We start from the raw sequence: 24826 nt of genomic DNA, 5'->3' as shown, positions 1-24826 counted from the left end.
ACTGGCATCAGCACCCCTCCTGCACAGGCAGCCCTTGCCCTTGCCCTGCTGCCTCCCATGCATGCTGCTGGGGACAAACCTCAATGTCCCTGCTGCGGGCCACCTCGGTGAAGTTTTCATGCTGCTCTAAAGTCTTGTCCACCTTGTCATCAGTCATGCAGTAGCAGCGCAGCCTGCCTTCCCGTGCATCGTTCATCTTGGCAAACACCACAAATTTGGCCATGTAGGGCACAGCTGTCAGCTCCTTGTACAGCATGGTGGCGAAGTGCACGGCCTCAGCCGTGCGCGGGCAGTCGGCCAGCCAGAACCTGTGGGAGGGCTGGATCAGGGGTGCTGCGGAGCTGGTTCCCCAGCCACGCTGGGAGAGCAAACTGCATTGCAGAGGTTGCCACAACGTTTCTGGGTGTGGGAGTTGCACACAAGTGCAAGAACTGGCCCTCTCCCTCAGCACACCCAGGTGTCACAGTGTTTCCTGGTGTGTGTCAAGGCAGCACAGGTGTCTTAAGGCTAGAGTCAACTGCCCTGCATGTGGGGGTGTGGCAGCACCACAGAAACCGATGAGCACAGGGGCTGGAGGCTCTTTTCAGCAGAGACTGCACCCCAAGAGGGCCCCAGGATCAGCAGCTGTCCCCACTGCACCACATGCTTTGCCCACGACTTACCTGGCAGACACATTGGTGGTAAAATTAGCACATTCCTTTTCATAGACCAGCTTCGTGGTGCCTGTGATGTCTTCCCACTGAGCTTGGGCTGTCCCTCCTGCAGCAGAAAGCAGGGGTAAGTACGCTGCCCCTCCGTAAGCCAGGGGCCTGCTCTCCCCACCGCACAGCTGCACCCTGCCCTCAACTCCCAGGAGCTACATCCTACCGAGGCGGCCCAGCCCGTCCCCACCCGGACCACTCGTGCCCACACAGCAGGGGTGGCAGCCTCACCAATCACACTGCAGAGCAGGCGCAGGCTGGTGGTGTCACCCTCGCCACTGTCTCGGGGATTGTCCTTCCAGGACGGGGGCAAAGGGATACGGAGGCCGATGGGGCGGTGGAACTTCCTCCGGCGTGGCTCCACCGTGACAATGGGGCTGAAGGTTGCCTGGTTCCCCAGCAGCTTGGTCACCAGCTCATCGGGCACGGGCTGTGCCTGCGGGCAGCACGGGTCGGGGAGTCAGGGCCAGCCCCTGCAAGTGCTGGGGTGCAGCCTGGGCCAGCTGCCTGTCCCTGACTGCAGAAGCCCAGCCAGGCTCCAGACTGAGTTCTTGGGGCTCACCTGCAGGGCCAGTCTCACTTCCTTGGTGACGGCAGCGTCTGGGAAGGTGGCCTGTACCATGGGCACCAGTGTGCTTCTCAAGCACCCTCCCTCAGGGCCGATCATGTCACAGACCTGGCAAATCCGGGACATGACCACGAAGTAGAGAGGGAAGTCGGTAGTGACGATGCGGCAGACCCTCTTCTTCTCCAGCTCCTCCAGGCTCTCCAGCTCTGCAAGGGCAGCGCAGCCGTCAGCGTTCACCCCTGCTCCGGGCCCATGGCTCTCACCCACCACTTCGCCTGGTCGCCTGGTGTCAAACCCAAGCCCTGGCAATGCTCACCCTCATCCATGCCATTGAGTAGCTGGTCCATGTAGCTCTCCTCATAGAGGTTGCGGTGCTCCTTCCAGACCGAGCCGTTCTCATTGCGCAGTACCACCAGCTCACGGTCTCCACGCCCGTAAGAGGCAAAGTGGGGGATCTCCACGATGACAGGGCTGCAGATAGGGAAGGAAGTGTGCTCACACCCACATGCTGCCACTGGGATCTGCAGGCAGTAAGGTGGCTGTGGGCAGAACACCTGACCGCACTACACAGCCACATGAAGGGGGAGACAGGGCACCTCACAGCCTTGTCTCTGGGAAATGGAGCTCTGCACCCAGCAGGCCACTGCTGATCAGGGCTTTCCCCACCACAGCGCAGCCACTGCTCCATCACCCGCCCCAAAATTGCACTGTGCCAGGCCAGAGCTGGGATCACTCCTGCACCAGACCTCCACAAGCAGCAGCTAGCACAGGTCTTGTCCCCAGTCTCCAGAGGAGCCCAGGCCCATCCCCAGCCCTAAGGGATGGTCCTGGTGGGGGCAGCCCCATCTACTCCGTCCCCAGCCTCGCTCACCTGAGGAACTGGGCCCCGGCAGGCCCCAGAGCAATGATCCTGCTGGCCAAGCCCTCCTCCTCAGCCAGATTTGGGGGTGCGGGCAGCTTCTGGGGCTTCACCAGGCGGCAGGTGATGCGGGTTGGTGCGGCGCAGGCGCGGGGTGGGATGACCACACGCAGCCCATGGTGCCGGCTGCCCCGCATGGAGCCGCCGCGGGCATCCACCATGAAGCTCACCAGGAACCTGCCGTGGATGGAGGCGAGGGCAGGTGGGTGCCTTGCAGCCACCCGTGCGCACGCCACACAGGTGCCACACGGGCCGGGCACTCACCCTGTGTGCACGGGGCTGGCCACTGGGCTGATGTTGTCTGAAGTCTCAGTGGCTGGGCTGCTGGGGATCAGAGAGTCCTCATCGAACTCCTTGGAGGGCTGTGTAAGGCAGGGAAGAGCCCCCGTGGGCACAGGGCCCTGTTTGGGGGTGCTGAGCCTGCTCCCCCCTCTGCACTCTCCCAGCCCTGATGAGGCAGCCTTGTACTGCCAGCTTTGTTCCCCCTGCCCACCTCACATTTTAGCTCTGTGCTGACAGGAAAGGAGGGTCCACCTGGCAAAGAATGACCCGGGGGCCATGTCAGGCCATGTCCCGTGCTCACCTCCTGCGGGGACACTGAGGGCGCAGGCAGCAGGCTGACTTGCTCAGCTTCTGTCTCCACAGGTCCTAATTGCTCAGGCTCCTCTGCTCTGGTCACTACAGTCTCAGGTGGAATACAGGGGACCTGTGGGACAGCTGCAGACTCCTCCCTGGTAGGAGAGAGCAGTGACAGCCACTGCAGCGGCAGGCCTGGGCCCCTCAGCTTCCAGCCATCCCGAGGGAGCCCTGGGGCCACGGGGCGAAGGTGCAATCAGCCGCAGACCCACACATGTCCTTGTGCAAGACCAACACAAACCAGCTGTGCCTGCTGCAATGGCTGCTGGGGCTCAGGGATGTACTCCTGGCCTCTGGCTGTCCCTGCCCTGCTGGCATCCCAACCCAACACCAAACTGGTCTCGCATCCCGCTCCCACTCCCTCTCTGCCATCCAGTGCCTCATACATTTGCTCCAGTGTCATCCTGGTCACAAGCTCCAGCATCTCCCTCTTGCCCTCCTGGTCCCTGGGTTCAGGTGTCCTGGGCTTCGGTGCGATCAGCTCCTCCTCTGAAACCAAGAGCTGGCTTAGCATGCAGAGGCAGCAGGACAGGGGAGCACAGAAGCTCAGCCTTTGCCCCCATCCCTGCTCCCACCACTGGCCACACACATTCATCCCCAGACGTGTGGGGAATTTTCCTTCTGACAGAGGCTGAAGCTGTTGGTTAGTGGGACAGGTGCTGTGGTAGCTGTTGGGAGCCTCAGCTGCCAGCTGGACCCTTTTCCACGGCACCCACACACAGAGCAGAGCCTGCTGGGGACACCTCACCACTGGGCACTGCAGACAGGCGTAGGCAGGACTGGGGCCACGTGAAGGACTCACCAACATTGTCAAGTTTATCTGTGCACCTCTAACTGCGGGACAAGCCCAGCCAGCACCACCTGCTGGCCCAGTTAACTCCTGATAAGGAGTCCACCAGGGCTGGGCTTGTGCTAAAGCCCTGCAGGAAGGAGTCCAGCACCTCCCAAAGCAGGAGACCAGCCCTGGTGATGGGGAGGGGACTGCAGCAGCACAGGGACCCTCCAGTGCTCAGCTTCACCCCCGTTGTGGCCAGAGCGGCACGGGGTGGCTGGGTATGGGCACCAGAGCTTGCCACAGAACCAGGTTCCTCTGCCCCCTGGTTGGGGGATAGCCCTGTTCATGCAGTCACACCACAGCAAGCAGCATGGACACGGATGGGCAGAACAGGATGGCAGGGCCTGTGCTGGGTAGCACCAGCCCAGCAACAAGGCTCAGCAGATGGACGTGGCGTGCAGATGGTTAGTGGCCATGGGGTGAAATGGGCCATTGAGCTGGGGTGGGAGACGTGTTTCATACCCATTACTGTGACATGAGCAGTGCCTGCAAAGTAAGAAGAGGCAAAAGTGAGGTCTCAGTGGGAGGGAACAGGAGCAGACCAACTGCAGCCGGGCTGGGAGTTGGTACTGCCCCAGGGAGCACGGTGGGGTGCTCCATGTGCCCAAGGGCTCTCTGCACACCATCCTCGGGGTATGGGGCCACAGAGAGGTCCAGGTATCTCCCCCTCGCACAGCACAGGGGAGCACCTGAGCCAGGGGAAGCCATCCCCGGAGGCTGGTGGGCTCCCCACCTCCTCTCTGAGAGACCCCTGTGTGGCCAGGCAGCTCCCCCCACCCCAGTGCCCATCCCTAGGGCTGCTGGCAGTGGTGCCAGCTCAGCCAGCAGACCTCTGGGGGTGCGACCCGGCTCTGGCCCCTCACCTTCATCCTCTGACACATCCAGAATCTCATCCACAGTCTCTGGGAAGCTCATGCGGTACTTGTCACTGACTGGCTGTGGGACCAGAGGACAGTCAGAGCAGGCCAGCCCTTACTGCAGCGCCGCCCGCAGCTCCTGCCCCCATGCCCGGGCACTCGGGCTGCACTCAGGCAACCTCTGCCCCAAGCAAGACCACAGCCGCTGCCTGGGGCTCGCTGCCTGGGCAAGGACAGCAGACCCCCGCCTGGCTGATCCCAGCCCCAACTCCCCTACACAGGGTCCTGCACCCCACCAGTCCCATACCCAGGAGCTCACCAGGATGTCGGTTTCATCTGTGACAACCTTGAGCACATCTGTGACAGAAATGTAGCCGAGCCGCTTCGCAATGGCCAGGGGAGTGGTGCCATTCTGTGCAAGGCGGGAGGATGGGGTCAGCTGCAGCTGCGAGGGAGCCCAAGCAAGCACCTGAGCTCACCGCAGGGTGAGGAGGTGCAGGCAAGTGCACTTCCTACCGTGCTGATCTCGTTGGGAGAGGCACCGTGCTTCAGCAGCAGCGTCACGACATCCGTGTGGCCCTGCTGTGCTGCCTGGTGCAGGGGGGTGTAGCCCAGCTGCAGGAGAGGACAGAGGGTGCTGCCATCAGCTCTGGGTTCTACTGCCCAAGAAACACTCGCCCCAGGCTTCGCATGGTGCTTCATGCCTAGAGGACAAGGTCTGCCCCTCTACTTTCTGTGGATGTCTGCAGGACCCAGCACCTGCCCGGGGCTGTAGGTGGACTACAGCAGCTTCCAGACACGGAGAAAGGAGAGCTTGGAGCAAGGTGGAGGAGTCATGGGGGCAGGGGCAGGCAAAGGCTTTCTCATCAACCTGCATTCTGTTCCCCAGGGCAGAGGGGTCCTTGGAGCACAGGGCATCACTGTACCTTAGTCTTCGCATTGACATCAGCCTGGTGCTGTAGCAGAAACTTCACCAGTTTGATGTTCCCATAGTGGCTGGCCACATGCAGCGGGGTATAGCCCATCTGAAAGACAAGATCAGGACTCAGCCTGCCCTCAGCGGTGCTTCCTGCCTTTCTGCCTTGGGTATGCTGATTCCATGGGCAAGCCCCCACAGCTGAAGCATGGAACACGTGTGCTGGTGCTGCCTGAGAGCCCAGGACCAGGGCTGAGGCCACACTGCAGACTACACTACATTGTGCCCAGGAAGACAGGGGTGAGCTGCGGGAGCAGGCAAAAAGCATTCTTGCAGCGAGGTGGGGGGAAGAGAAAGAAGAGACCCCAGGACACAAGGATGCCTGCAAGTCGGGGAAGTTCTTGCACAAAGAAGAAAAGCAAGGCTCCGCTTGCAGCAGGCCTATAAGTAGTTCCCAAGTGTTTTTCATCCCAGCCATGACCAACGCACTACTTTACCCTGGTTGTTGCATCCACTGTAACTCTGTGTTTCACCAGAACATCAGCAACTGGCACATGTCCCTCTTGGGCCACAAGGTGGAGAGGAGTCAGGCCACTCTGCAAAAAGAGCAGGTCACCTGCACAGTGGCAGTGGAAGCACTGCAGCTCTACCAGCAGAGCCTCTTAAGTTGGGTTGTCAACATGGCAAATTGGCTAACACTGTGCTCTTGGCAAGGGCCTGGCTGCCTGAATGCAGAGAGGCACTGGGTCTGCTATTGCCTGCCAGGGTGTTCACCTCCGGCCTGGCAGGAAGCACCAGCACAACTTACCTTGTTGCCTAAATCGCCGTTGGCTTGTTTGGAGAAGAGCAGGGCCACCATGTCCGCATGCCCCTCCTGAGAAGCCAGGTGTAGGGGGGTGACTCCCTGCACAGACTCCGCGTTTGCAGAAGCCCCATACTGCAGCAAGCTGCTGGCCACCTCCATCTGGTTCTGCTTGGCAGCGATGTGCAGGGGGGTGTACCCGTTCTGTGGGGGAAGACCACTGCAGTGCTCAGCAAACGCCAAGCAGATCTGCCAGGACAGGAGGTACCAGCCCACCCATGCAGGACAGGCCTGCCCTTCCTAGCCACCTCCAGAGCTCGGGGACACAGCCTCACGCCTGAACCATCTCCCTGACAGCAACTAGGCCTGCCACTGAGGCCACCTGCCACTGAGCAAATCCTGCTTCTCCGGCCAAATCAGTCGAGGTGCTTCCAAGGCTTTGGGTCCAGCTGGTATAAGCAGCCCTGAGGTTTTCCTCACGTGAATTTCTAGCATGCAGCCACTTGGGGCAGCAAGAGCCAGGGCAGGCAGGCACCTACTGGGACACGCTGGGCGGCCGTGTGGAGCAGGACTCACAGCACACAGCATTAATATTCAGGCAGAGGCCACAGGGCCCTGAGCACCGCCTGCGCTGCGGTGTGCCAGAAGCGGAACAGACACCCCTTGCCCGCAGTGACGTGGACTGTCAGTGACGCAGACGGAGGTGGATCAGCAGCAGCACCAGCTGCCCTGATGCCTGCCCAGCAGGTCTGCTAGAAGCCACACAGGGGAGAGGGGAGAGCCAGATGGGGAGAGCTGGCACTGGTGGCTGCTTGTCTGCTGAGAGGTTGCAGCTTCTGCAAACAATGTGGAAATCAGGACATAAGGCCGCTGGGCTGCTCCACAGGGAAATGCTCCCCATGCCCAGGCAGAGCCTGAGATGCTCACAAGCTGCTGCTTTTTTCTGACTCATGGCTTCCCAGCTGCATGCAAACATTCGCCTGTGGTTTCCAAAACTGCCAGACCGCAGCGCTGCTCAGCAGGACTTGCCATGGAAACACGTCCCCTCCCCAACAACAGCCACCAGGCTGCCAGCAGGGAACGTCCCTGACACAGCTGCTCTGTGGGAACAGGATGCCTGCTCAGCACCCCTGCCGGTGCAGGAGATGGGCCAGCATGAGCAGTTGGCATGGAGGGCCACAGGGGTGGCTGGCGGGTGTCACAGCTGAGGGGTGACACAGGACATGGCACAGCCACCTACAGCTAGAGTGCACTGAACACACACACGACATCCCCTCAGAGACAGGACCGCGTCCAGTCTTACCCAGGCTGAGCTGTGTGGGGAGCTCCCCTTGGGAAGCAGCAGCTTGACAATCTCCAGGTTGTTGTGGTGCACAGCCACATGCAGTGGGGTCAGGCCATTCTGCAGAGGGGGAGAGGGTGCAGAGTGGTGAGACAGAGCCTCTCCCCACACCACTCATTCCTCCCACAGCCCCAGAGCAACCCTCACCTTTCCTGCTGCGTTAGGGTGAGCGTCACGTGCCAGGAGCAGCTCTGCCACATCCACCTTCCCATACTTGGCCGCAACGTGGAGAGGGGTAAATCCTTTCTGAGGAGAAAGGCAGCCCATCACAGGGTGTACAGGGATGACAAGGAGAATGCTGGCACAAGCACAGGGAGGGGTGCTGCAGCACAGGAGGAAGCTGCCCCTTCTGTGACAGGGACGCTGTGCCGCCAGCCCCCCCAGGCACAGCTCGCCTACTGTAGAAGCAGCCGCAGCAGCCTACCTTGGTCATGCAGGTCTGGGAGGCTCCCTTCTCCAGCAAGGCCAGGGCTGTGTCCACATGCCCCTCTCTGGCTGTGATGTGCAGGGGCGTGTGCCCTGCTGTTGTTGCCAGGTTGGGGTTTGCATTGTTGTCCAGAAGCAGTTTGACCATGCCGGTGTGGCCAATGCGTGCAGCGCAGTGCAGAGGAGTCTGGTCATCCTGTGAGGGAGGCAGAGAGGCTGCTGCTGGTGGGCCTAGACCTGTCCCTTCCCTGGCCCAACTTCTGATGCTCCACAGCCCCTGGCAGGCAGGGCCCTGGACAGACGACAGCAAGCACCCAGCACCAGCTGTTCCCAGTGCTGGACTGGCACACGGGATCTCCCTGCCTACCTTGGCCTTGGCGTTGGCTTTGGCTTTGTTCTGCAGCAGGTACTTGGCCACATCTGTGTGCCCAGCTCTGGCTGCCATGTGCAGGGGCGTCTCCACTTTCTGCAGCAAGGACAGGTTGAAGTGGTGAGGCCATGGGAGGGGACATGCCTTCCTGCAGTCATTCTTCTGGTCCGAGTGTAGGAAAGCAGTGCCCCCAGTTTGTTCTAGCCCCCGGTGTTTCCTCCTGACAGCAGAGGTGGTGGTGGTGGGGAGGAAGGAGGGAGAGGGGGCACCAGGCATTTCCCAGGAGAGCAGAGAGCGGGATGTGGGCAACCTTGACCTCCTGCTGCACCCCCCATAGTGAGCCCCCACAGCCCCAGCCAGGCCAGGACTCACCACATTGGACACATTAGGAGACGCTCCGCGCTGCAGCAGGGTCTTAACAATGGGCAGGTGCCCCATGAAGGCAGCCACATGCAAAGGGGTCAGGCCAGACTGCGGAGAGAAGGGGGTCAGGACTCCTGATGGGGGCTGACGGTCTCACCAACACCTCTTCCTGTGCTCCCACCCCCGGGCATGCTCTGACACACAGGCAAACCCCATGTCTCCCGCCAGGCCCCCGGCAGCCCCGAGGTGAGCTGAGGGCAGCACGAAGAGCTGCTGCCCCCTGCAGCTGCCCGCCCTGCAGGAAGCAGGCTGTGGGGAGATGCTGCCAGGAGCAGCAGGTCCTGAGCTGCAGAGAGCTCTCAGCCGCAAAGAAGACGACGCTGGGGGTCAGCAGAGGCAGCAAGCTGTCCTCCCCTGCAGCGCTGCCTGTTGTGCGCAGGCAGCAGCAGAAAAGCTGGGGACGGCCTGCAGCCCACCCACCTCTGTGACAGCGTCGATGGAGGCTCCTGTCTTCAGCAGCAGCTCCATCACGCGGATGTGGTTCTTCTTGCAGGCGATATGGAGGGGCGTGAAGCCATTCTGTAGACAAACCAGCTGATGGTCAACTGCAGGCACACTTCTCCTCCTCCTCCTTTTTTTCTCCATCCCCAGCCCCCTCCCTCCTTTTCTGATCTTTTGCCTGCCCCTCCTTGCTCACCAGGGCTCTGGAGTTGGGCTTGGCCCCCTTCTCCACCAACAGCTTGGCCACACGGTGGTGGCCGCAGTGTGCAGCCACATGCAGCGGCGTTAGGTGGTCCAGCGTGATGTCGTCGATCTCAGCACTGTACTGCAGGAGCAGGCGCACGCAGTCCAGGTGGTCACCCTGTGCTGCCATGTGGATCGGCGACAGGCCATTCTGTGACCGTGGAGCAAGGCCTCAGGGCTGGGCTGGGGGGCACTGGGCGTCTCACAAAGCCCTGCTGCCCCCTGGGCCACAGCTCTGGGCAGGAGGGACACGGTAATCCCAAGCTGCTGCCGGAGAGGAGCCCCCAGGTGCCCCATTGCGACTTACAAGGGAGCAATGCTGAGCAGGGGGCAAGACGTGAAGAGCTGCTGCCATAGGGCAGGCTGTCCCCAGGCCACCCCCTTCCCAGGGCACGCAGCCCTTCAGCAAAAGGCTCCAGTGAGGAGGTCTGGAAGTTCCTTGCCCTTGGTGACTAAAAGCTCAGCCCTGGCCCAGCCACAGAGAGCATCCAGCAACTGCACACAGCTTGTGACCCCTTCACCATCCCAGGGCCTGACACCAAGCACAACCCCACAGGGTCCCATGGGCACCTTGGTTTTGGCTTGAATGGGAGCCCCATGATCCAGCAGGATCTCTGCAATTCGCACATGTCCATTGCGAGCTGCACAGTGGAGAGGGGTAAGCTCGTCCTGGGGAGAGAAGGGTTCAGAGGCTCAGCATGGGCAAAGAAAGGTCAGGAGAGAACAGAGACTTGTGACTTGTTTGTAAAATAAGGCAAAAGTGAGCTCGCCCTTGGTCTCCAAGGCACACCAGCCATGCATGCAGCCTCCCCTCAACCTGTGCAAGTAGCACTGAAAGTGCACCAGAGACCTGCGGTCATGCCCCAGCACGATGTTCACAGGGTACGTGCTGGGGAGCACAGCGCAGCAGTGCTCAGGCACAGGGAGCCTGCGGATGGAGACCCGTGCACTTGCTGGTGCTTCGGAAGGGCTCTCACCTTGGTCCTCGTCTCTATCTGGGCCCCACGATCCAGCAGCAGCCGTACCATGATGATGTTGCCTCGACGGGAGGCTATGTGCAGGGGAGTGATCCCATTCTGACAGAAGGAAGGGGAGTCTGTTAAAGGGAGCACCCCCTTCTTTTTCCCCTGCAGGGCTGCCAGGAAGCATGGGGCAAACAACAGAGGGCAGGAAACAGCGAAATCCCTGCCCAGGGATGGCTGGGCCAGGGGGTGGGCACCTGCCCCCGTCTCCAGTTGTGAACAGAAGCTGCACAGGGCTCACAGAAAAGTGCCAGCTTGTGGGCTTGTCTACACCCATGTGACTGGAAATGGCACACCAACTACAGGGGCATAAGCTCTGCCCTGTGGCAACACCAGCTTTCCCTCGGCCTGGACACAATGTCCCAAGAGTACAGCTGTGACAGAGGTGAGATGCAGTAGAAAAGTCCCATGCTGCTTATTAATGGCCAACCCTCAGACAGGTACCAGCGTGCTATCTTCTGCACAGTGCCACCTCTCCAAGGGACCCTTGGAGCTGTTCACCACGTGGAAGGGAGTCACAGTATCCTCCCCTCGCGCTGGGGCAGTGCCAGTTCCAGCAGCCACACCACTTCGCGCTCACCTGGGGTGTGAAGTTGACACTGGCTCCACGGTTCAGCAGTAATTGGGCCACACTGAGATTCTCGTAGTGGGCTGCAATGTGCAAGGGGGTAAATCCAGTCTAGGGGAAAGAAGGAGGGATCAGCCCAGCCAGACACATGCTCCCTGCTGAAAGGATGGATAAATACAGCATACCAAGCTGCTGTTCTCCCTGGGGATGTGGAAAAGCTCCCAGATACGGGGTGGGAGAGCCACACACCTTGGAGAGGACGTCAGCATTGGGGTCATTCTGCAGCAGCACGGCGGCTGTGCGGGTGTCATCGTTGCGGGCTGCAATGTGCAAGGCGGGCAGGCGGACCTTACCCTTTGTCCCATAGTTGATAAGGTGAGCAACCACATTCTCATGTCCCTGCTGCAGAGCCACAGCTAGTGGTGTGAACCCATCCTGAAAGAGAGGCAGGTGAGAGGGGGAGAGCCGAGGAGCCACACCAGCATCTGGCACATCCAAGAGCAGCCCCAACAAGCAAGGCTACAGCGTCCTCCCCAAGGACCTCACCTCTGTGGCTACGTTCTGGTTGGCTCCATTTTCCAGCAGGAACTTGACAACTTCCAGGTGGTTTTCCTGTGCTGCCATGTAGAGGGGTGTGAAGCCTTTCTGCAAACAGAGTCGTGCACGTCAACACAACCCTTCTTCCAGATCCTTGCAGATCTACACCCCACCAACAGCCACCCCCTCAGCTCATTGAACTGGGGGAAAAGCGCACACAGTGTGAGAAAAGTAAAAATCTAGTGGCAACATTGGAGCAATTGGAAAGCAGGAGCCCAAGGCACCCACATCCAGAAAGAACCAGGAGATGCTTTTCAGCAGTCAACCCATAAAACATTGCCTTCCACTCCCTGCCTCTACACTCCCTTAACTCTGGGGGTATTTTTCCCATCAGGCACACATCGAAGGGCTTGCAGCCCCACCAGGTCCACGAAAGAGTGAACAAAGGAGGCATGGTGATCATACATGCAAGGGCTGCAGGAAAACTCACAGCTGTGTCTGAGCATCACCCATGAGTCTTCCCAGGAAGGGTTTAGTATGCTTGTGCATGCTCCCTTGGACTCCCACCAGAGAGGGACTCATCTCCCATCTCTCTCAAGCCTCCCCACCCACTCACACCCTCGTGGTCCTTTGTGAGTTTGGCAGAGCAATCCTTGACCCTGAACAGGACTAGAGAAACTGCAAAGGGCTGCTCAAGTACCCACGCAGGGCACAGTTCTCACATGAGGCCACCACCACCACACATGCTGGGGGCTTTTCCCACCCAACCTATGTTACTCTACCTGTGACTGCGCGTTGACATTGGCCCCATAGTTCACCAGTTCCCGGACCACGTCCTGTTGCCCAGCCAGGGCAGCAATGTGCAGGGCTGTGTTTCCCTTCTGAAAGACACCACAGGGCAGCACTCAGGGGCTGGAACAACCCATTTGGGAAAAGAGGGGCCTGACATGTATACTAACACAGACGGAAACAGGGCTGCTGCCATTTGGCAGCATCTGGCCGGGTTAGGACCATGCAGCTCGAGCTCCATGCCCCATCCCTGCTGTAGACTTATATTTGCTGGCCAGGGAAGAGAATGATCTCACATTTCTCATGAAGTTACTGGCAGCAAAAGCTGCATGCATTGTCAGGCTCTGCAAATCGCCAGCACCAGGGGATGAGTAGGGGAGGGAAGAAGGGGGAGCTGAGCTGGCAGCCTTCAGGCAAAACTGCAGAGTGTGCCCTGGGAGCCAAGGTATCCCAGCAGAGCTAAGGGATATGCAGGCCAGAAAATGCAGACACAGGCTATTCCAACTTGTGTCTTGAGGTGGTGGGGGCAGAATACCAGACTCTGCTCCACACCCCGAGTCTTGCCAGAGCACTGGGGAGGTGGCACGCCAGGCCCACTCCCAGAGCCCTTTGGACAGTGCCAGAGGCTGCTCATTTTTCAGCCCAGCTTGCTTGTGCCTTTGTCTCACCTGTCACACAGTGAGAGCCACACCTTGTCATGGTGATACAGGGAGGCAATGATCCATGGAGCTCCAGAGCTCTCAAGGCTTGCTACAATGGCACCAAGACCACACCAGTTATGCAGTGCACGGGGGCTGCCCTGGGGCAGCAAGGGCTGATGTAAGCGGGCAGCCAATGTGGAGAGGCAAGGACAGCACAAGCACAGGTTGTGGCTTCTGTTACTATCTTCTTGAGCTTGTAGTAGCCCTTGTGGCCCCCAGGGGACAGAGGCTCGGGCAGAACCTCTCACTCACTGGGAGCGAAGGCAGGTCCTGGCCCCCCAGCCCAGCAGCACTGCCCCCAGCACAGCCTTCCGAGCAGCGAAAGGCAACCAGCACGACTCACTGCCCATCTGCCACTGGCGTCTGGCAGCAACAGCAAACCGTGTAGTGACCAGCGTGACCAGACTCCATTCTCCTCACCTTGGTCGTTGTCTCCAGAACGATCTCCTTGTGCAGCAGCTCCACCACCATTTTCACATGGCCCTCCTTGGAGGCCAGGTGCAAGGCATTCAGCCCGTTCTGGAGGGAGCAAAGGTGGGAGAGGGGCATTAGTCACACAGTGGGGCTGAGGCTCTCCAGGGAACCGTCTGCCCTGAGCTCCTGTACAGACTGGACTGTGAGCATTTGGCCTGTGCTGGAGAGGGCTCTGGCTACCGGGAGCAGGACTCATTGTCCTGCCCTCGAGCCCTGCACTGGCATCAGCACAACAGCCACAGTCGGCTCCATGCTGCCAGGGGAACTGCACATAGCCCTGCTGCTGAGCTGCTGATTAATGTAGAGGTTTCCCCATGAGCAAGAAGTGCAGCCCCTGTAGACTGTTTCCTATGGCTGGACGTCCCCATCTCTCAGTGGGTGTGTGTGGCCCCACAAACACTGTCTCAGTTGACACATCCCTGATGTCAACTCTTGACTCCACTTCAGTGGCTTTCCGGAGATGTCCATCCTTGAGATCACTCGCCCACAGTGATGCTTTCCACAGCTAAAACACAGAGCTGAGCTCTCTGTATGGCTCAGAGTGAGGAGGATGCACACACTGTGTAAGTGTGCGTGCAAACCTTAACATTTAACATTTACACAGACAGAAGTGCAGTGAGCAGCTCTGCCTAGGCCAATGGTTTTATCCAAGTAGCAGCTCAATTTAACTCATAACAGTTCAGGAGCTTCCAGTCTAGCAGCTAGCTTTACAGACTGCCCACCAACGGCTCCATCCTGCTGTTCATGCCCAGCATAGGGGCTGCTTTGCTCCCTTGGCACTGAACTGTAGTAAAGGCTGCAGGGGAAGCATTGGCTGTGCCACTGCTCAAGCTCTGCCTGCTCCTAGAAGCTCTCAACCAATGCAGGTGACTTCTTGGGAAGGTCTCTGCAGGTGCCCCAGTTTACCTCTCCTTTTTCCTATACATGAAACCCCTGGAGCACAGGGCTGGAGAATGCCCTTGGAACATCCCTGGGCTGTCAGAAGGCAGGGTCAGGCGAGACAGCACCCCAGAGGCTGCCGAAATAGCTTCTGCTTCATTATTTCTGACTCCCTCTTCCACTTCCCAGATGTGAACAGAAGGGCTGGGATATTTGCTGGCAAAGACGTTAAGTATTTGCAGGCACTTTCAAATGGCACTTTTTTCCCCACAAGGGAAAAGTGCCTTGCTTCTCCCAGATGGATGCATTATGCTTACTCACCCCTGTGCAACTCGCTCACATGGCAGAGAGCCACCAGCTCCCTGGGAGCACACAGTCCTGCCCAAACACTCCACCTCCTAACCATCTGTTTCAGCTTCTGTAGAGTACTGGAAGGTCACGTCACAGAATTGCTTCATCCCCACCTGAATGCAGGTAGGGGCACAGAAAATTCCAGGGTAAGCTCCAGTTTCAACCTTCAGCACTCCAGTTAAACTTACAACAGCTCCCAGAGTAGGTTATCATATTGTAAAAGGTTTTCTACCTCCCTCTTGCTCAAGACATCAGCCCTCCAAGATCATAGTTGGTGTCACGAATTTGTCTGATTTGCACAGCCAGCAAAAACATACATATTCACGGGCTTCTTCAGCACACCAACTCCAGCATTCCCTGGAGCCCCAAGCACAAGGGGCCTGCTGCCCAGGGGGAATGAAGTGGGGATGCTGCAGCACGCACAGAACAGGGCCACTGAAAGGAAACGGTCCCCAGCCCGGCCTGGCTACACACAGACCGTCACCTCGGTCCAGCCCAGCTTCTCTGACTGGGACACACCTGCACAGCTCCATTCCCGTGGTTGCTGGCACCCTCACCTCCCTGAGCTCACGAGCTGGATAAGTGACCACAGACACACGCACTTTTTCCCTGTTACACTCATGCATGCAACAAAACATACAGAGGGCAAGACTGTGGATGCTGAGCTGCTCTCCTGAGCACCTATGTCCTTTTACACAAAGGAGTCTTAAATAACCTTTTGAAAGCTGAAAACCTGCAAGGAATCATTATTCTCTGGCCTTACAGTGCTAAGCGCGATGTTTACAGAAGACTGTTTCCCAGTGGCCCGTTGATATTTGAGCTTCAGGAACAATGCAGGCTGTTTTGCACATTTGCTTCAGCTTGACAGCTCATCTGACCCAAAACCGCCAAGGGCTGTGTTTGATTTGAAAGGTGCTGTATTCTGCCGCAAACGCTTCCCAGAAATCCCAGGCACTGGCTGGCAATGCGACAAACAGCCCTGCAGAAAAGCGCAAGAGATGGGACTTTGCACCCAGCGAGGTCGTCCACATTGCTGTGCCTCATTTCAGAATTTGGCCCTGATGCAGGCCCTGCCCTGAGCTTCCCATCAGGACTGTGGCTGGCCACCCCAGCAGGGACCACCTCCCGGCACCCTTCTGACCACTGCTGGCACGGGTCGCAGCAGCAAGGTCTGCTCAGCCTCAGCCTCCAGCTCTCCACAGGTGAGAGGGAAGTGTGCATGGGTTCGGCACACAGGAGCGGCGGGTGATGAGGGCACTGATGCAGATGGCAACAATGAAGAGGACGGAACTGGCAGAATGAAGATCAGATGGCATGTCAAGGTCTCTGCACATGTGTAAGAATACAGGACCTGTGGGATAGGTCTGACCACATATATCCCTCTTTATTCTATACAGGACATGTGAGGTTGGACCTTTCCCACAGGTCTGATATTCCTCAGAAGGAAACCCCAAAGTGCCATCTAACCTCAGGGAGATGGCAGGAACCCGCGCAAAGACAGCATCACTGAAAGAAGCACCTCATCATGCTGTGGCCTGATGCTCTCTGTCAAAGTGTTAAACCACCTCACCAGCTGCAGAAATCTGGCTGGAAGCAGGACTCATACCAGCAGATGGAGGCAGCTGATGACTGACCTCTGGGTGAGGAAGAAATTCAAAGCTATTGTCTTTAGCTCGTGGATGGCTGTCTCTGTTCTGGTTCCATGCAGAGCCCTCTCTAGACCCATCTATTTGTCTGCACTAGCAGTACCCAAGCCGTGGACGTAAAAATCCTTCCTCTGCTTTTAGGGCTGTCATCGGTAGTGAGTGAACATCCTTGGCGTGCTCTGCGTGTGGAGGCTCCCCTCTCAGAAGGTGTGGGTAAGCCTGGCCACGCACAGCCACCCTGCTCCTGCCCCTCTCCTCTGGACAGCCACAGTACCCCACTGAGCAAAGCCAGACGATTTCTACCGCCAAGCTCTGCTCCAGCCTTTGCACGCATGGGGCATGAACAAGTGTAGCACACAGGGCCACGTCCTCAGTCCTTCATGGGGAGGAGCACAGCACCAAGAGAGCCCAAGGAAGCAGCAGCTGGGTTTCATGAGCGGGCCAAATCCCCAAATGAAGCACAGCAACTTGGGAGATCCTGCCAGGTACGAGCATATCTGCTCAGTGATGAGTGCCAACCAAGTTCCTGCAGCCCTGTGCGAACAGTGTGTCACTTGGCCTCTCCTCTTTTCAAACCCTATACATCTCCAAAAAGGTTGTGGGGTCAGAGCCTTGAGCCCACACATGGGAGCCCAAGGGAAAGCTCATTTTTGGAGGGCTGAAACAGAAAGTTTTCTAATTCTTTTCCATTCAAGACCCATCTGATCTAAATCCCATATGCCCATGCAATCCTAGGAGTTTTTGAGATTATCTGGATGCTGATTATCCACCGATAATCCAGGTAACACATTGAGGAACAAAATGAGAGACATCACGAGCTTTCCCCAAGCCTCCTCTAGTGCCCTGCCGAGGAGAATGCAAGCTGCAACATGCCCCAGAGGCCTGCAGAAGCCCAGCATTTCTGCACACCACTGTCAGCCAGAAAAGAAAAGGAGACAGAGACATTTCCTGGGGCAACCTGTCTGCAGTAACTGCACCGGCCACTGCAGTGCACACATCATAGCTTTAAACCACACTTGGCCTGGGGACTTGATACTGAACCAGGTGAAGGTCCATTTGTGCTACCTGCTGAGGCAGCCTGCCCAGCATCACTGCTGCTCTGGGAAGTAGCTGACAGTGCTGTCTGTCTGCTCGCCCTGCTCGGCCCAAGCCCCCTGAGTCTCTCCCTGCAGCACCTACCCTGATTCAGGCTGAGCCACTTGCATTTGGCAGCTGCACAGATACGTCAGTTATGTGCAAGCCATTCCTCTGGACTGTCAAATATGTACAAGCCTGCAGATCTTTCTTGTGGCAGAGCTGTCCCTGCTCTGAGCTGGGGGGGGGGCTCCACCCGCCCAGCATCTCCCATGCCACCGAGACTGGAGTTTTGCAAGCATCCTTTGCTTGTGTGCAGCTGCAGCTTCTGGGAATCTGAAAGCCCAAGCATTAGAGATAACCCCAGGAGTGAGTCCTGCATGGTGCTACGCTCTTCTCTCTGCCCTCTGACAAACAGCTGAGCCTCTCCCAGCTGTCCCAGTCACCGATGGCCCCGAAGAAGCCTCTGCTCTCCTACCTGCCAATGCACTTTGCTACCCTCCAGACAGCACTGCCAGGCACCCTGGGTCTTCAGCTTTTGCAGTTCTCCCTGTCCCAGAGACCATGGGTCCAAAGCTGTTCCCTGCCCAGCAGCAGCCACAGGCTGGGGGCTGCGCGGAGCCTCTTCCAAGCAGAGCCTGCCCAGGACAGCTGCCATACAGCAGCAACCCAGGCCAGTGATCCAGGCCCGTCTCCTTTGGGTTTTTAAACTTGCTCTGCCACAGTGTCTGCCTGCCCACTTGTACTCTGCTCCATGCCAGGATCAGGGCAGGTGCTGCCAGAGCAGGGCCAAGCAACCAGGCAGCCACGGGGCACCTCCCTGTCCCCATCCTTCAGGGAAGAGTAAGGAAGGGATGCGGTGGCTGTCACCTGGGCTGGGCAGAGCCACCGCACGGCATGTTTCCACATGAGCGAGAGGTGGTACCAGAACCCCTTTGGGTTTCACCTACCTGGTTACAGGTGTTAATATCTACCCCATTCCTGAGGTGATCCAAGGCTTTGTCCAGATTCCCAGATCTTGCAGCTCTCAGGAAACTGGTCGCAGCATCGGCCTTTGGGAAAGAAAGAAAAACCATGAGGCTTGGGCTCATCCCCCCCATCACTGGCATGGGGCCACCTTGGCCCTTGGCTGCAGAGCATGTGGCTACAGAGACCAGGCAGGACAGGCAGAGGCTGGGCAGGTGGAGGTGGACACTTCTGGGACAAGCTGAGATGCTCCAAATCTGATGGGATGGGGCAGGGCTGGAAATGGAGCTCAAGGTGGAGAGCATCCTCGAGCAGGGGCAGGAGAGCCACGTGGGGCCATGGCTCATCCCAGCGCTGCTGGCAGGGCAGGGATGACACTGTAAGGGGACCGCTGCAACTACGGCAGCCTCCCTTGGCCCAGCAAATGCTTGTATCCTGGCTGAGAGCGAGCAGCGATGGACAAGCACTAGAATGCAGCTTTAGTGAACCTGCCTTTGCTGTCCTCCAGAAACCACTGGGAAGCCACAGTGTCATCGGGGACAATGACCCTGACTGCACATGCTGCAGCCATGAAAACTGCAACAAGGTAGTGCTTCCCTGCACCACTGAGACAGCCACCTCGGCAAGGTGCAGCAATACTTTTAGCAACACTATTTAGTGGTTAAGGCAGCAAATGAAGACCACGAGATGGCTCACCAAAAGCTGGATAACTACAGGGTGGAGATGCAGTGACAGTTCTGTGTGGCTGGGACCATGAGCTGGTGACTGCCTGCTAGGTGCAGCCCAAAGGGCTCTCTGCAGCACGGAGCCATGAGACATCTGTGGCATGGCAGCAGGACACACGCCCCTGCCCTCCGCTCTGTTAGAAAATCAGAGCCCCTTTCTTACCCCTCATGCTGGAGTCCCCAAGGGACCTCCTGTGCTATGTGAGCATACGTCCTGCCAGAACTAGCCACCCTTCGGCACCCACAGCCCAGCTGTGGAGGAGCATCCAGGGTTAGTGAGCTCCTGGGACAGGCGCAGGAAGCAGCGCAGCCTGAGGACAGCACTGGTGGCAGACCTAGGCAGGATGGTGCAGGAGCTGGGCTCAGGACCTCTGTCCTCCCAGCCTCAGCCATTCCAACTTGGAAACCAGAGCAGCACCACTTGGCTGCCTCCAGCCATCCTCCATCCTTTCTGCCCTCATCCTCCAACCCAGAGATGCAGCCCATGGCAGGGCCCACTGCCCTGCTACGCCCTGAAGAAGGAAGGCCCACAGACAGGGTGTCCTGACCCCCCACGCAGGACCCAGCTGTGGCTCCCATAGGCGGTGGCTGAGTGCCACGGACCTGTCCAGGACAAAGGGACAGGTGGATGAGGGCAGCGCTGCCATGCCCTGTGCTGGCGTGCAGCCTCTGCGTGCTGGGGAACACGTGCAGCAGGCATGCCCTCAGCCAGCTGGCACTGCGTGCTGCCACCCCAGAGGAGAGCCCTGCCCGTCTGGGAGGAGCCCTCAAATACACATCAGGGCTGCCAGCCCTGTGGAGGGCTGCAAGCACACAGGAGACACACCGGGGCACCTCGGTGCTCTCTGCTCGTTCGTGCTGATCCGCTGTAAGAGGCAGAGGACAGTGCTGGCACTGCCCTTAGAAGTGCACGTTGGCGCCTGGATCCCAGTGAGGAAACACTGACAGCTTCAACCAACAGGTTGAGTGCAAAGAGCTTTTCCAACTTCAGACCCTGCTGGAAGCCTCTGCATCTCAGGTCAGGACCCCAGCTATGCTGCAGGCACACCAGCACAGACCTTCGGCAGCAACCCCCTTGGAAGTTCCAAGCACAGCTCAGCCAGACTCTCCCACCCACAGGACACGCATGGAGCTGCGAAGATTAACATGGTAAGACTTGACAGGCTCTGGCAGCAAAGGAGCTCCCAAAGCCCCAGCACGCCCAGCAGCGGAGACCACAAGCAGGAAGCAGGCAAAAAAGCAAAGCAGAGCTCTGTGCACGAAGGAGAAGTGCATTGTATACTCACAGCCACGTCTGGACGGGACCTGCCCTTTCGTGCTGCCATAGTCCGGCACCTCGGCTGAAACCTGAGCCTGGTGTCCCCTCTCCCCCTCCTTGGTTATCTACTCCCCAGCTTTGAGAGAGCCAGTAAGTTACATTGCATTCTCTCTAAAAATACCATCTTACTCCTTGCTCCAACGCAGACCCTGCAGGGATCGCCAGCCGCTAATGGAATTTGTTCATTTTCTCTCCATTATTGTGTCAGACAGGATATTTAATAGCAAGCTGCCTGCAGAAAACAGATGCCTGCTGCCAAGCACAGGGAGCAGGTCAGAGCTGCAGAGAACACCTTGGGAAGGGCAACACCAAGCAGCCCCACAGACATGCCCAGGAGCCCGGCATCTCACAGGTAACACCCACCCTGAAGCAGAGGGGTGGTGGGACCCTCCTGATGGGCTCAGGCTTGGGTGCTTCAGAGCGAACACCCCCCTGCTCACTGGGACCAGCTCAGGGTAGCGCAGAGAACTACAGGGTGCCAGACACCAGCAGCCGGGTGGCACAGGCAGCCAGAGAAAGGGGAGCTCAGCTCTGATAGCAAAAGCAGCGGGAAGAGACCTGCAGTCATGTTGCCTTCCTGAAGTCCCCGTGCACGCTGTGACTACCTACCCGTCACTCAGGGGAACTATTTCACAACAGCTCGTGTTACTTTTGGGTGTCACAGCCAGCCTGACAGCACGAGATTAGGAAGGGAATTTAAGCATATATTGGGTCACTGCCCTCTCCTTTTTGACAAAAAGGAGCAGTGACAGCAAGAAATGCAGAGACCCTCTGGACATAAGCGTATGTGCGTATCAAAAAGATGCGCACACATCCCAGCCAGCACAACATGAATGCACCTAAATGCAGATGCGCTCACACTGCACAGTCACAATCCACAGATGAGCATGAAGCGTAGCACAGGCACGCCACATGCACCCACTTGGTATTTGTGCACGCATTGCTGCACACACACAGTCTCTTGCTATCCGTGTACCCCAGCATGTGCAGCAAGTGCTTCCAGATCAAAGAATGCCCCCAGTGGTTTTCCTTTTTTGTTGTTTGTAGTGTTTCTTTCCATTCACCTTTGCTTTCCCAGCAATTTTCCAGGAAGGAGTTATTCTAAGAGGAGAAAATAAACTTACGTATTTGTCATTGTGCACTTCTTGCACTCTCTCACAACTGCTAAATCCCGCACATAGGTGCTGTGTGCCACAGACTTGTGGATGTTCAAGCTGTGAAGTAGCAGGATGCTGCTTACAGCAGTTCCCAGAGGCAGAAGTCCAAAGATCTGGACTTTGCAAAATGTTCAAGACCTGAAGTAAAAACAAGCACAGTGCAGTGGGCTGTGCTTTTCTTCTCCCCTTCCCTTTCTCTTTCAGGCAACAGCTCCCCTTGTCTCCTGACAATCAACCTTTTCCCTTTCTCTCCCCTGGCCCTGACAGGAGGCTTCCTCGATCCCTATTCACAGATGCCTTCCCTGCCTGCAAAGCCCTGCCCTGTGCTACATCACTGCCACCATAGCAATGTCCCAGCCCCCAGTGCCTCTTCACTCCAACAGCAGCCTGGGCCTGACCAAAGCCCCTCCACTGTAGCTGTGCCTAAGGCAATATGCAAAGTGGATGTTCTGCCAAACCAGAGGTTCAGGCTGGATTTCAAGGGCTGCAGTCAGAGGTTCAGTAATCTTGCTTTGTTTGTCTTCAGTCCACAGTTGGAGCTCTGCTCTAATCTCTTCGGGCAGTGCCATCGTTCTCACTCCCACCCTGGGAGGAGCTCCACCAGCTCCTTCTGCGTATTGCTGATAAAGGAAGGGAGGGTCTCAACATTGCCTCCTTCCATGAAAAGTGGCTACATCTGTCAGGAACCCACTCAGCACACGCTGCTAAATGCTGCACATAGATGATTCCCAAGTGCAAACGAGTTCAGAAGCTGATGCTGCTATCACTGTTTTCTGGGCCAGCAGGAAGCAGGCAAGCAGCAAGTTGCCGTGCTGTTCCAGACTGGTGAAAGGCACACATGCATCCCACTACACTGCACTCTTCACCCTGTCTGCCCACTTGTCTCTCCTGTTTACAAGTCTTCTGCTGGAGCGGCAAGGCAGCCTGGGCAGGGACTGCAAATACTTTGTTGTTTATTCAGCACCCAGCAGGAGGAAGGGGCTGAGCTGGCTGCTTGCTGGGGAGCTCCGGAGGAGGTGGGACCCCTTCACTGCAAGGATGTGCATGCAGATTGATGGGACTGCTCGGGCCCATGTCTGGCTGCAGACATGGCCAAAGATGCTCAGAGAAAGGGACTGGGCACCCTTTCCAGCAAGCCCATGACTCCAGCAGTCCCCAAAGAGAAGCCCTGCCCAGTTAGAGGCTGCTAGGATCCACTGGCCCTTCCCCCTGCCTGCTGAAACAAAGTGCTTTGACTTCAACCAGCTGATTCCAGGTGATAACCTAGAGCCCTTCTCATCAGATTGGAGTCAGTCCTGCAAACTAAAACAGTTGCTAATATTAAGCGCAGTCAGAGATGGATCCTACGGTCTCTCTATGAAGATCAGGGAAGATCAGGAAAATTGAATCAGGGATTCAGCTCAGAATACCCAGAAAGAGAAACCGCACTGTCTGCTGTACAGGAACTTTCTTCCCTATCTGCATTCACAGAAGCTTGATACTCCCAGTGGTGTCTGCAGTGGGTACAAAACCTACTGTCAGGTTTCTGCCTTCTGGGTGGAAGAAAGCATTCAGCAGAGCACAGCATCTCCAGAGAAGCCATTGGAGCAAAGCCTCAGGCGGGCTGCCAGAAGAGCAGAGAAGAGGCTACCAGGCACATACTGCAAACCCAGATGAAAGAGAAAAGCAAAAGCCTTGGGAAAGCTCATCAGATAAAAGGATATATGCCCAAAACCTATACTCTCACCATCCTCACCCCTGCCCACATGATTTAGGGCAGGTCTGCAGACTTTAATAGGACTGATGAGAGTGAAGACACCAAGAGGTCATCCCTGGAAGGCACCTGCCACGCGAGCTTCCTCTCATTTCATGCAAAACCCTGAGTAAACCCCTTGTCCATGTTCCTTTCTTTTGAGTGGAGATTTCACAATACTCCAGGCCTCCCTAGGGCACATACCACTGTTCAACAGATCATCACAGGTCAAAGACTGGTAAGGGCAGCAGAGACCCCCAGTGACAAGAGTGCAGGGGTGGGGGCACAATCATCTTGCATGCAGGAGAACCTGACCATGCAGAAAGCAAGAACTCTGCGCATGTTCCTGCAGCGAGGGGGCTGTTAGAGCTGAAAGAGAACTCAGCACAACTGGCAGAGCAGAAATCACAAAGTAAAGGAAATAGGGCCCCTGACAGGTTTGGGAGAAGGGAGGCAACTTGTCTGTTAGTTTGAGCTTGGAAGGTAGTAAAGAGGAGGCAAGTTTTCAGGTGCAGTCACCTGGCCCATTTATTATGCACAGTCCTCCATCTTTACAGAATCATAACGAACTAGCTTTTGGAAAGTCCATTTTTATTCAGTCTTAACAGAAGAGATGTTCTGGACTGTCACTGGTGGTGCAGTTCAGGGCCATGGTTAGTTCTGTCCCTGCCGAGCATGTCCAGGTGCAGACAGCATCTGCGTTGGCTCCTTCCCTCCCCCTCACAGATCCCCTTTGATAGCTGCTGAAGCTGGAATAGTTTCAGGACTGGAGGAGGGTGTATATCAGAAGCAGCTTAATCTGCGGTGAACAAGGACTTGGGAGCTGCCCCTTCATGGCAGACTGATCCTTCTGATAAGGATCCCCTGGTGCTACAGCCTGCAGCTCTGTGACAGCCTGTCTGTCAGTTACCACCTACTACTGATGGATTTTCTAAGCAGTAGCATCAAGATTTTGTTCTGCCTTTTGTAAAGCACCACTTCTCAATGAAGTAAAGTGCTGGGTTCAGCAGCACTGAGTGGAGAGAGGAACAGGGGCTGGTCCAGATACCCAAACAGGGAGCTGGAGAACAGAACATTGTCCCTCTCACACAGACCCAAAGCAAGGCAAGAGCTAGTACAGCTACTGCTCCTACCAGCTGGGGTGAGGTGCACCCAGGGGAAAGCTGTCACACTCCTTTTATATTAGCAGGAGCCTCTGCTCTTTGCATATCCTGAAAAAGAAAAGCTATTTTTACCTCATCAGAAAATACATAGACTGTGACTGAAGACAATACATCAGAGCTTGTTGCTCAGGAACTACACCTCTTCTTACAACATAACAGCGCTTACAGCTGGTGACAGAGATGTGGCAGCACTGTGACTGCTTTTTATCTCCCACTTTCCTAACGCACTGCCCTCCTGGTCCATG

The 24826-nt window shown here is 57.2% G+C and overlaps 1 protein-coding gene across 12 annotated transcripts in view; it reads right to left on the bottom strand.

The window, feature by feature from the left end:
• Nucleotides 1–24826, bottom strand: part of ANK1 (ankyrin 1) — a 35546-nt gene that overhangs the window by 9230 nt on the left and 1490 nt on the right. For 6 of the 12 annotated variants that reach the window (XR_014319073.1, XR_014319074.1, XM_082779426.1 and 3 more), the window contains exons 2-32: nucleotides 18471–18572; nucleotides 13517–13615; nucleotides 12389–12487; nucleotides 11616–11714; nucleotides 11319–11504; nucleotides 11082–11180; nucleotides 10457–10555; nucleotides 10050–10148; nucleotides 9433–9630; nucleotides 9216–9314; nucleotides 8745–8843; nucleotides 8370–8468; nucleotides 8001–8198; nucleotides 7724–7822; nucleotides 7538–7636; nucleotides 6241–6438; nucleotides 5930–6028; nucleotides 5443–5541; nucleotides 5033–5131; nucleotides 4836–4928; nucleotides 4523–4595; nucleotides 4122–4145; nucleotides 3211–3313; nucleotides 2772–2919; nucleotides 2453–2550; nucleotides 2141–2365; nucleotides 1586–1740; nucleotides 1264–1475; nucleotides 933–1137; nucleotides 663–759; nucleotides 80–308 (exon numbers count right to left, since the gene is read on the bottom strand). Coding sequence is in view for 10 of the 12 variants with exons in the window: in XM_082779426.1 (XP_082635552.1) it covers nucleotides 80–308; nucleotides 663–759; nucleotides 933–1137; nucleotides 1264–1475; nucleotides 1586–1740; nucleotides 2141–2365; nucleotides 2453–2550; nucleotides 2772–2919; nucleotides 3211–3313; nucleotides 4122–4145; nucleotides 4523–4595; nucleotides 4836–4928; nucleotides 5033–5131; nucleotides 5443–5541; nucleotides 5930–6028; nucleotides 6241–6438; nucleotides 7538–7636; nucleotides 7724–7822; nucleotides 8001–8198; nucleotides 8370–8468; nucleotides 8745–8843; nucleotides 9216–9314; nucleotides 9433–9630; nucleotides 10050–10148; nucleotides 10457–10555; nucleotides 11082–11180; nucleotides 11319–11504; nucleotides 11616–11714; nucleotides 12389–12487; nucleotides 13517–13615; nucleotides 18471–18572 (3930 nt within the window). In the remaining 2 variants the exon portion in view is untranslated. Of the gene's footprint in view, nucleotides 1–79; nucleotides 309–662; nucleotides 760–932; nucleotides 1138–1263; nucleotides 1476–1585; nucleotides 1741–2140; nucleotides 2366–2452; nucleotides 2551–2771; nucleotides 2920–3210; nucleotides 3314–4121; nucleotides 4146–4522; nucleotides 4596–4835; nucleotides 4929–5032; nucleotides 5132–5442; nucleotides 5542–5929; nucleotides 6029–6240; nucleotides 6439–7537; nucleotides 7637–7723; nucleotides 7823–8000; nucleotides 8199–8369; nucleotides 8469–8744; nucleotides 8844–9215; nucleotides 9315–9432; nucleotides 9631–10049; nucleotides 10149–10456; nucleotides 10556–11081; nucleotides 11181–11318; nucleotides 11505–11615; nucleotides 11715–12388; nucleotides 12488–13516; nucleotides 13616–15563; nucleotides 16118–18470; nucleotides 18573–20497; nucleotides 21468–24826 lie in introns of those variants that run through there. The other 6 variants (XM_082779432.1, XM_082779433.1, XM_082779434.1 and 3 more) reach the window with 6 other exon arrangements.

The sequence above is a fragment of the Aythya marila genome, assembly GCF_965140915.1.
Source record: "Aythya marila genome assembly, chromosome: 26".
In the NCBI taxonomy this organism is placed as follows: Eukaryota; Metazoa; Chordata; class Aves; order Anseriformes; family Anatidae; genus Aythya; species Aythya marila.
This window is presented reverse-complemented; position numbering and strand designations above follow the sequence as displayed.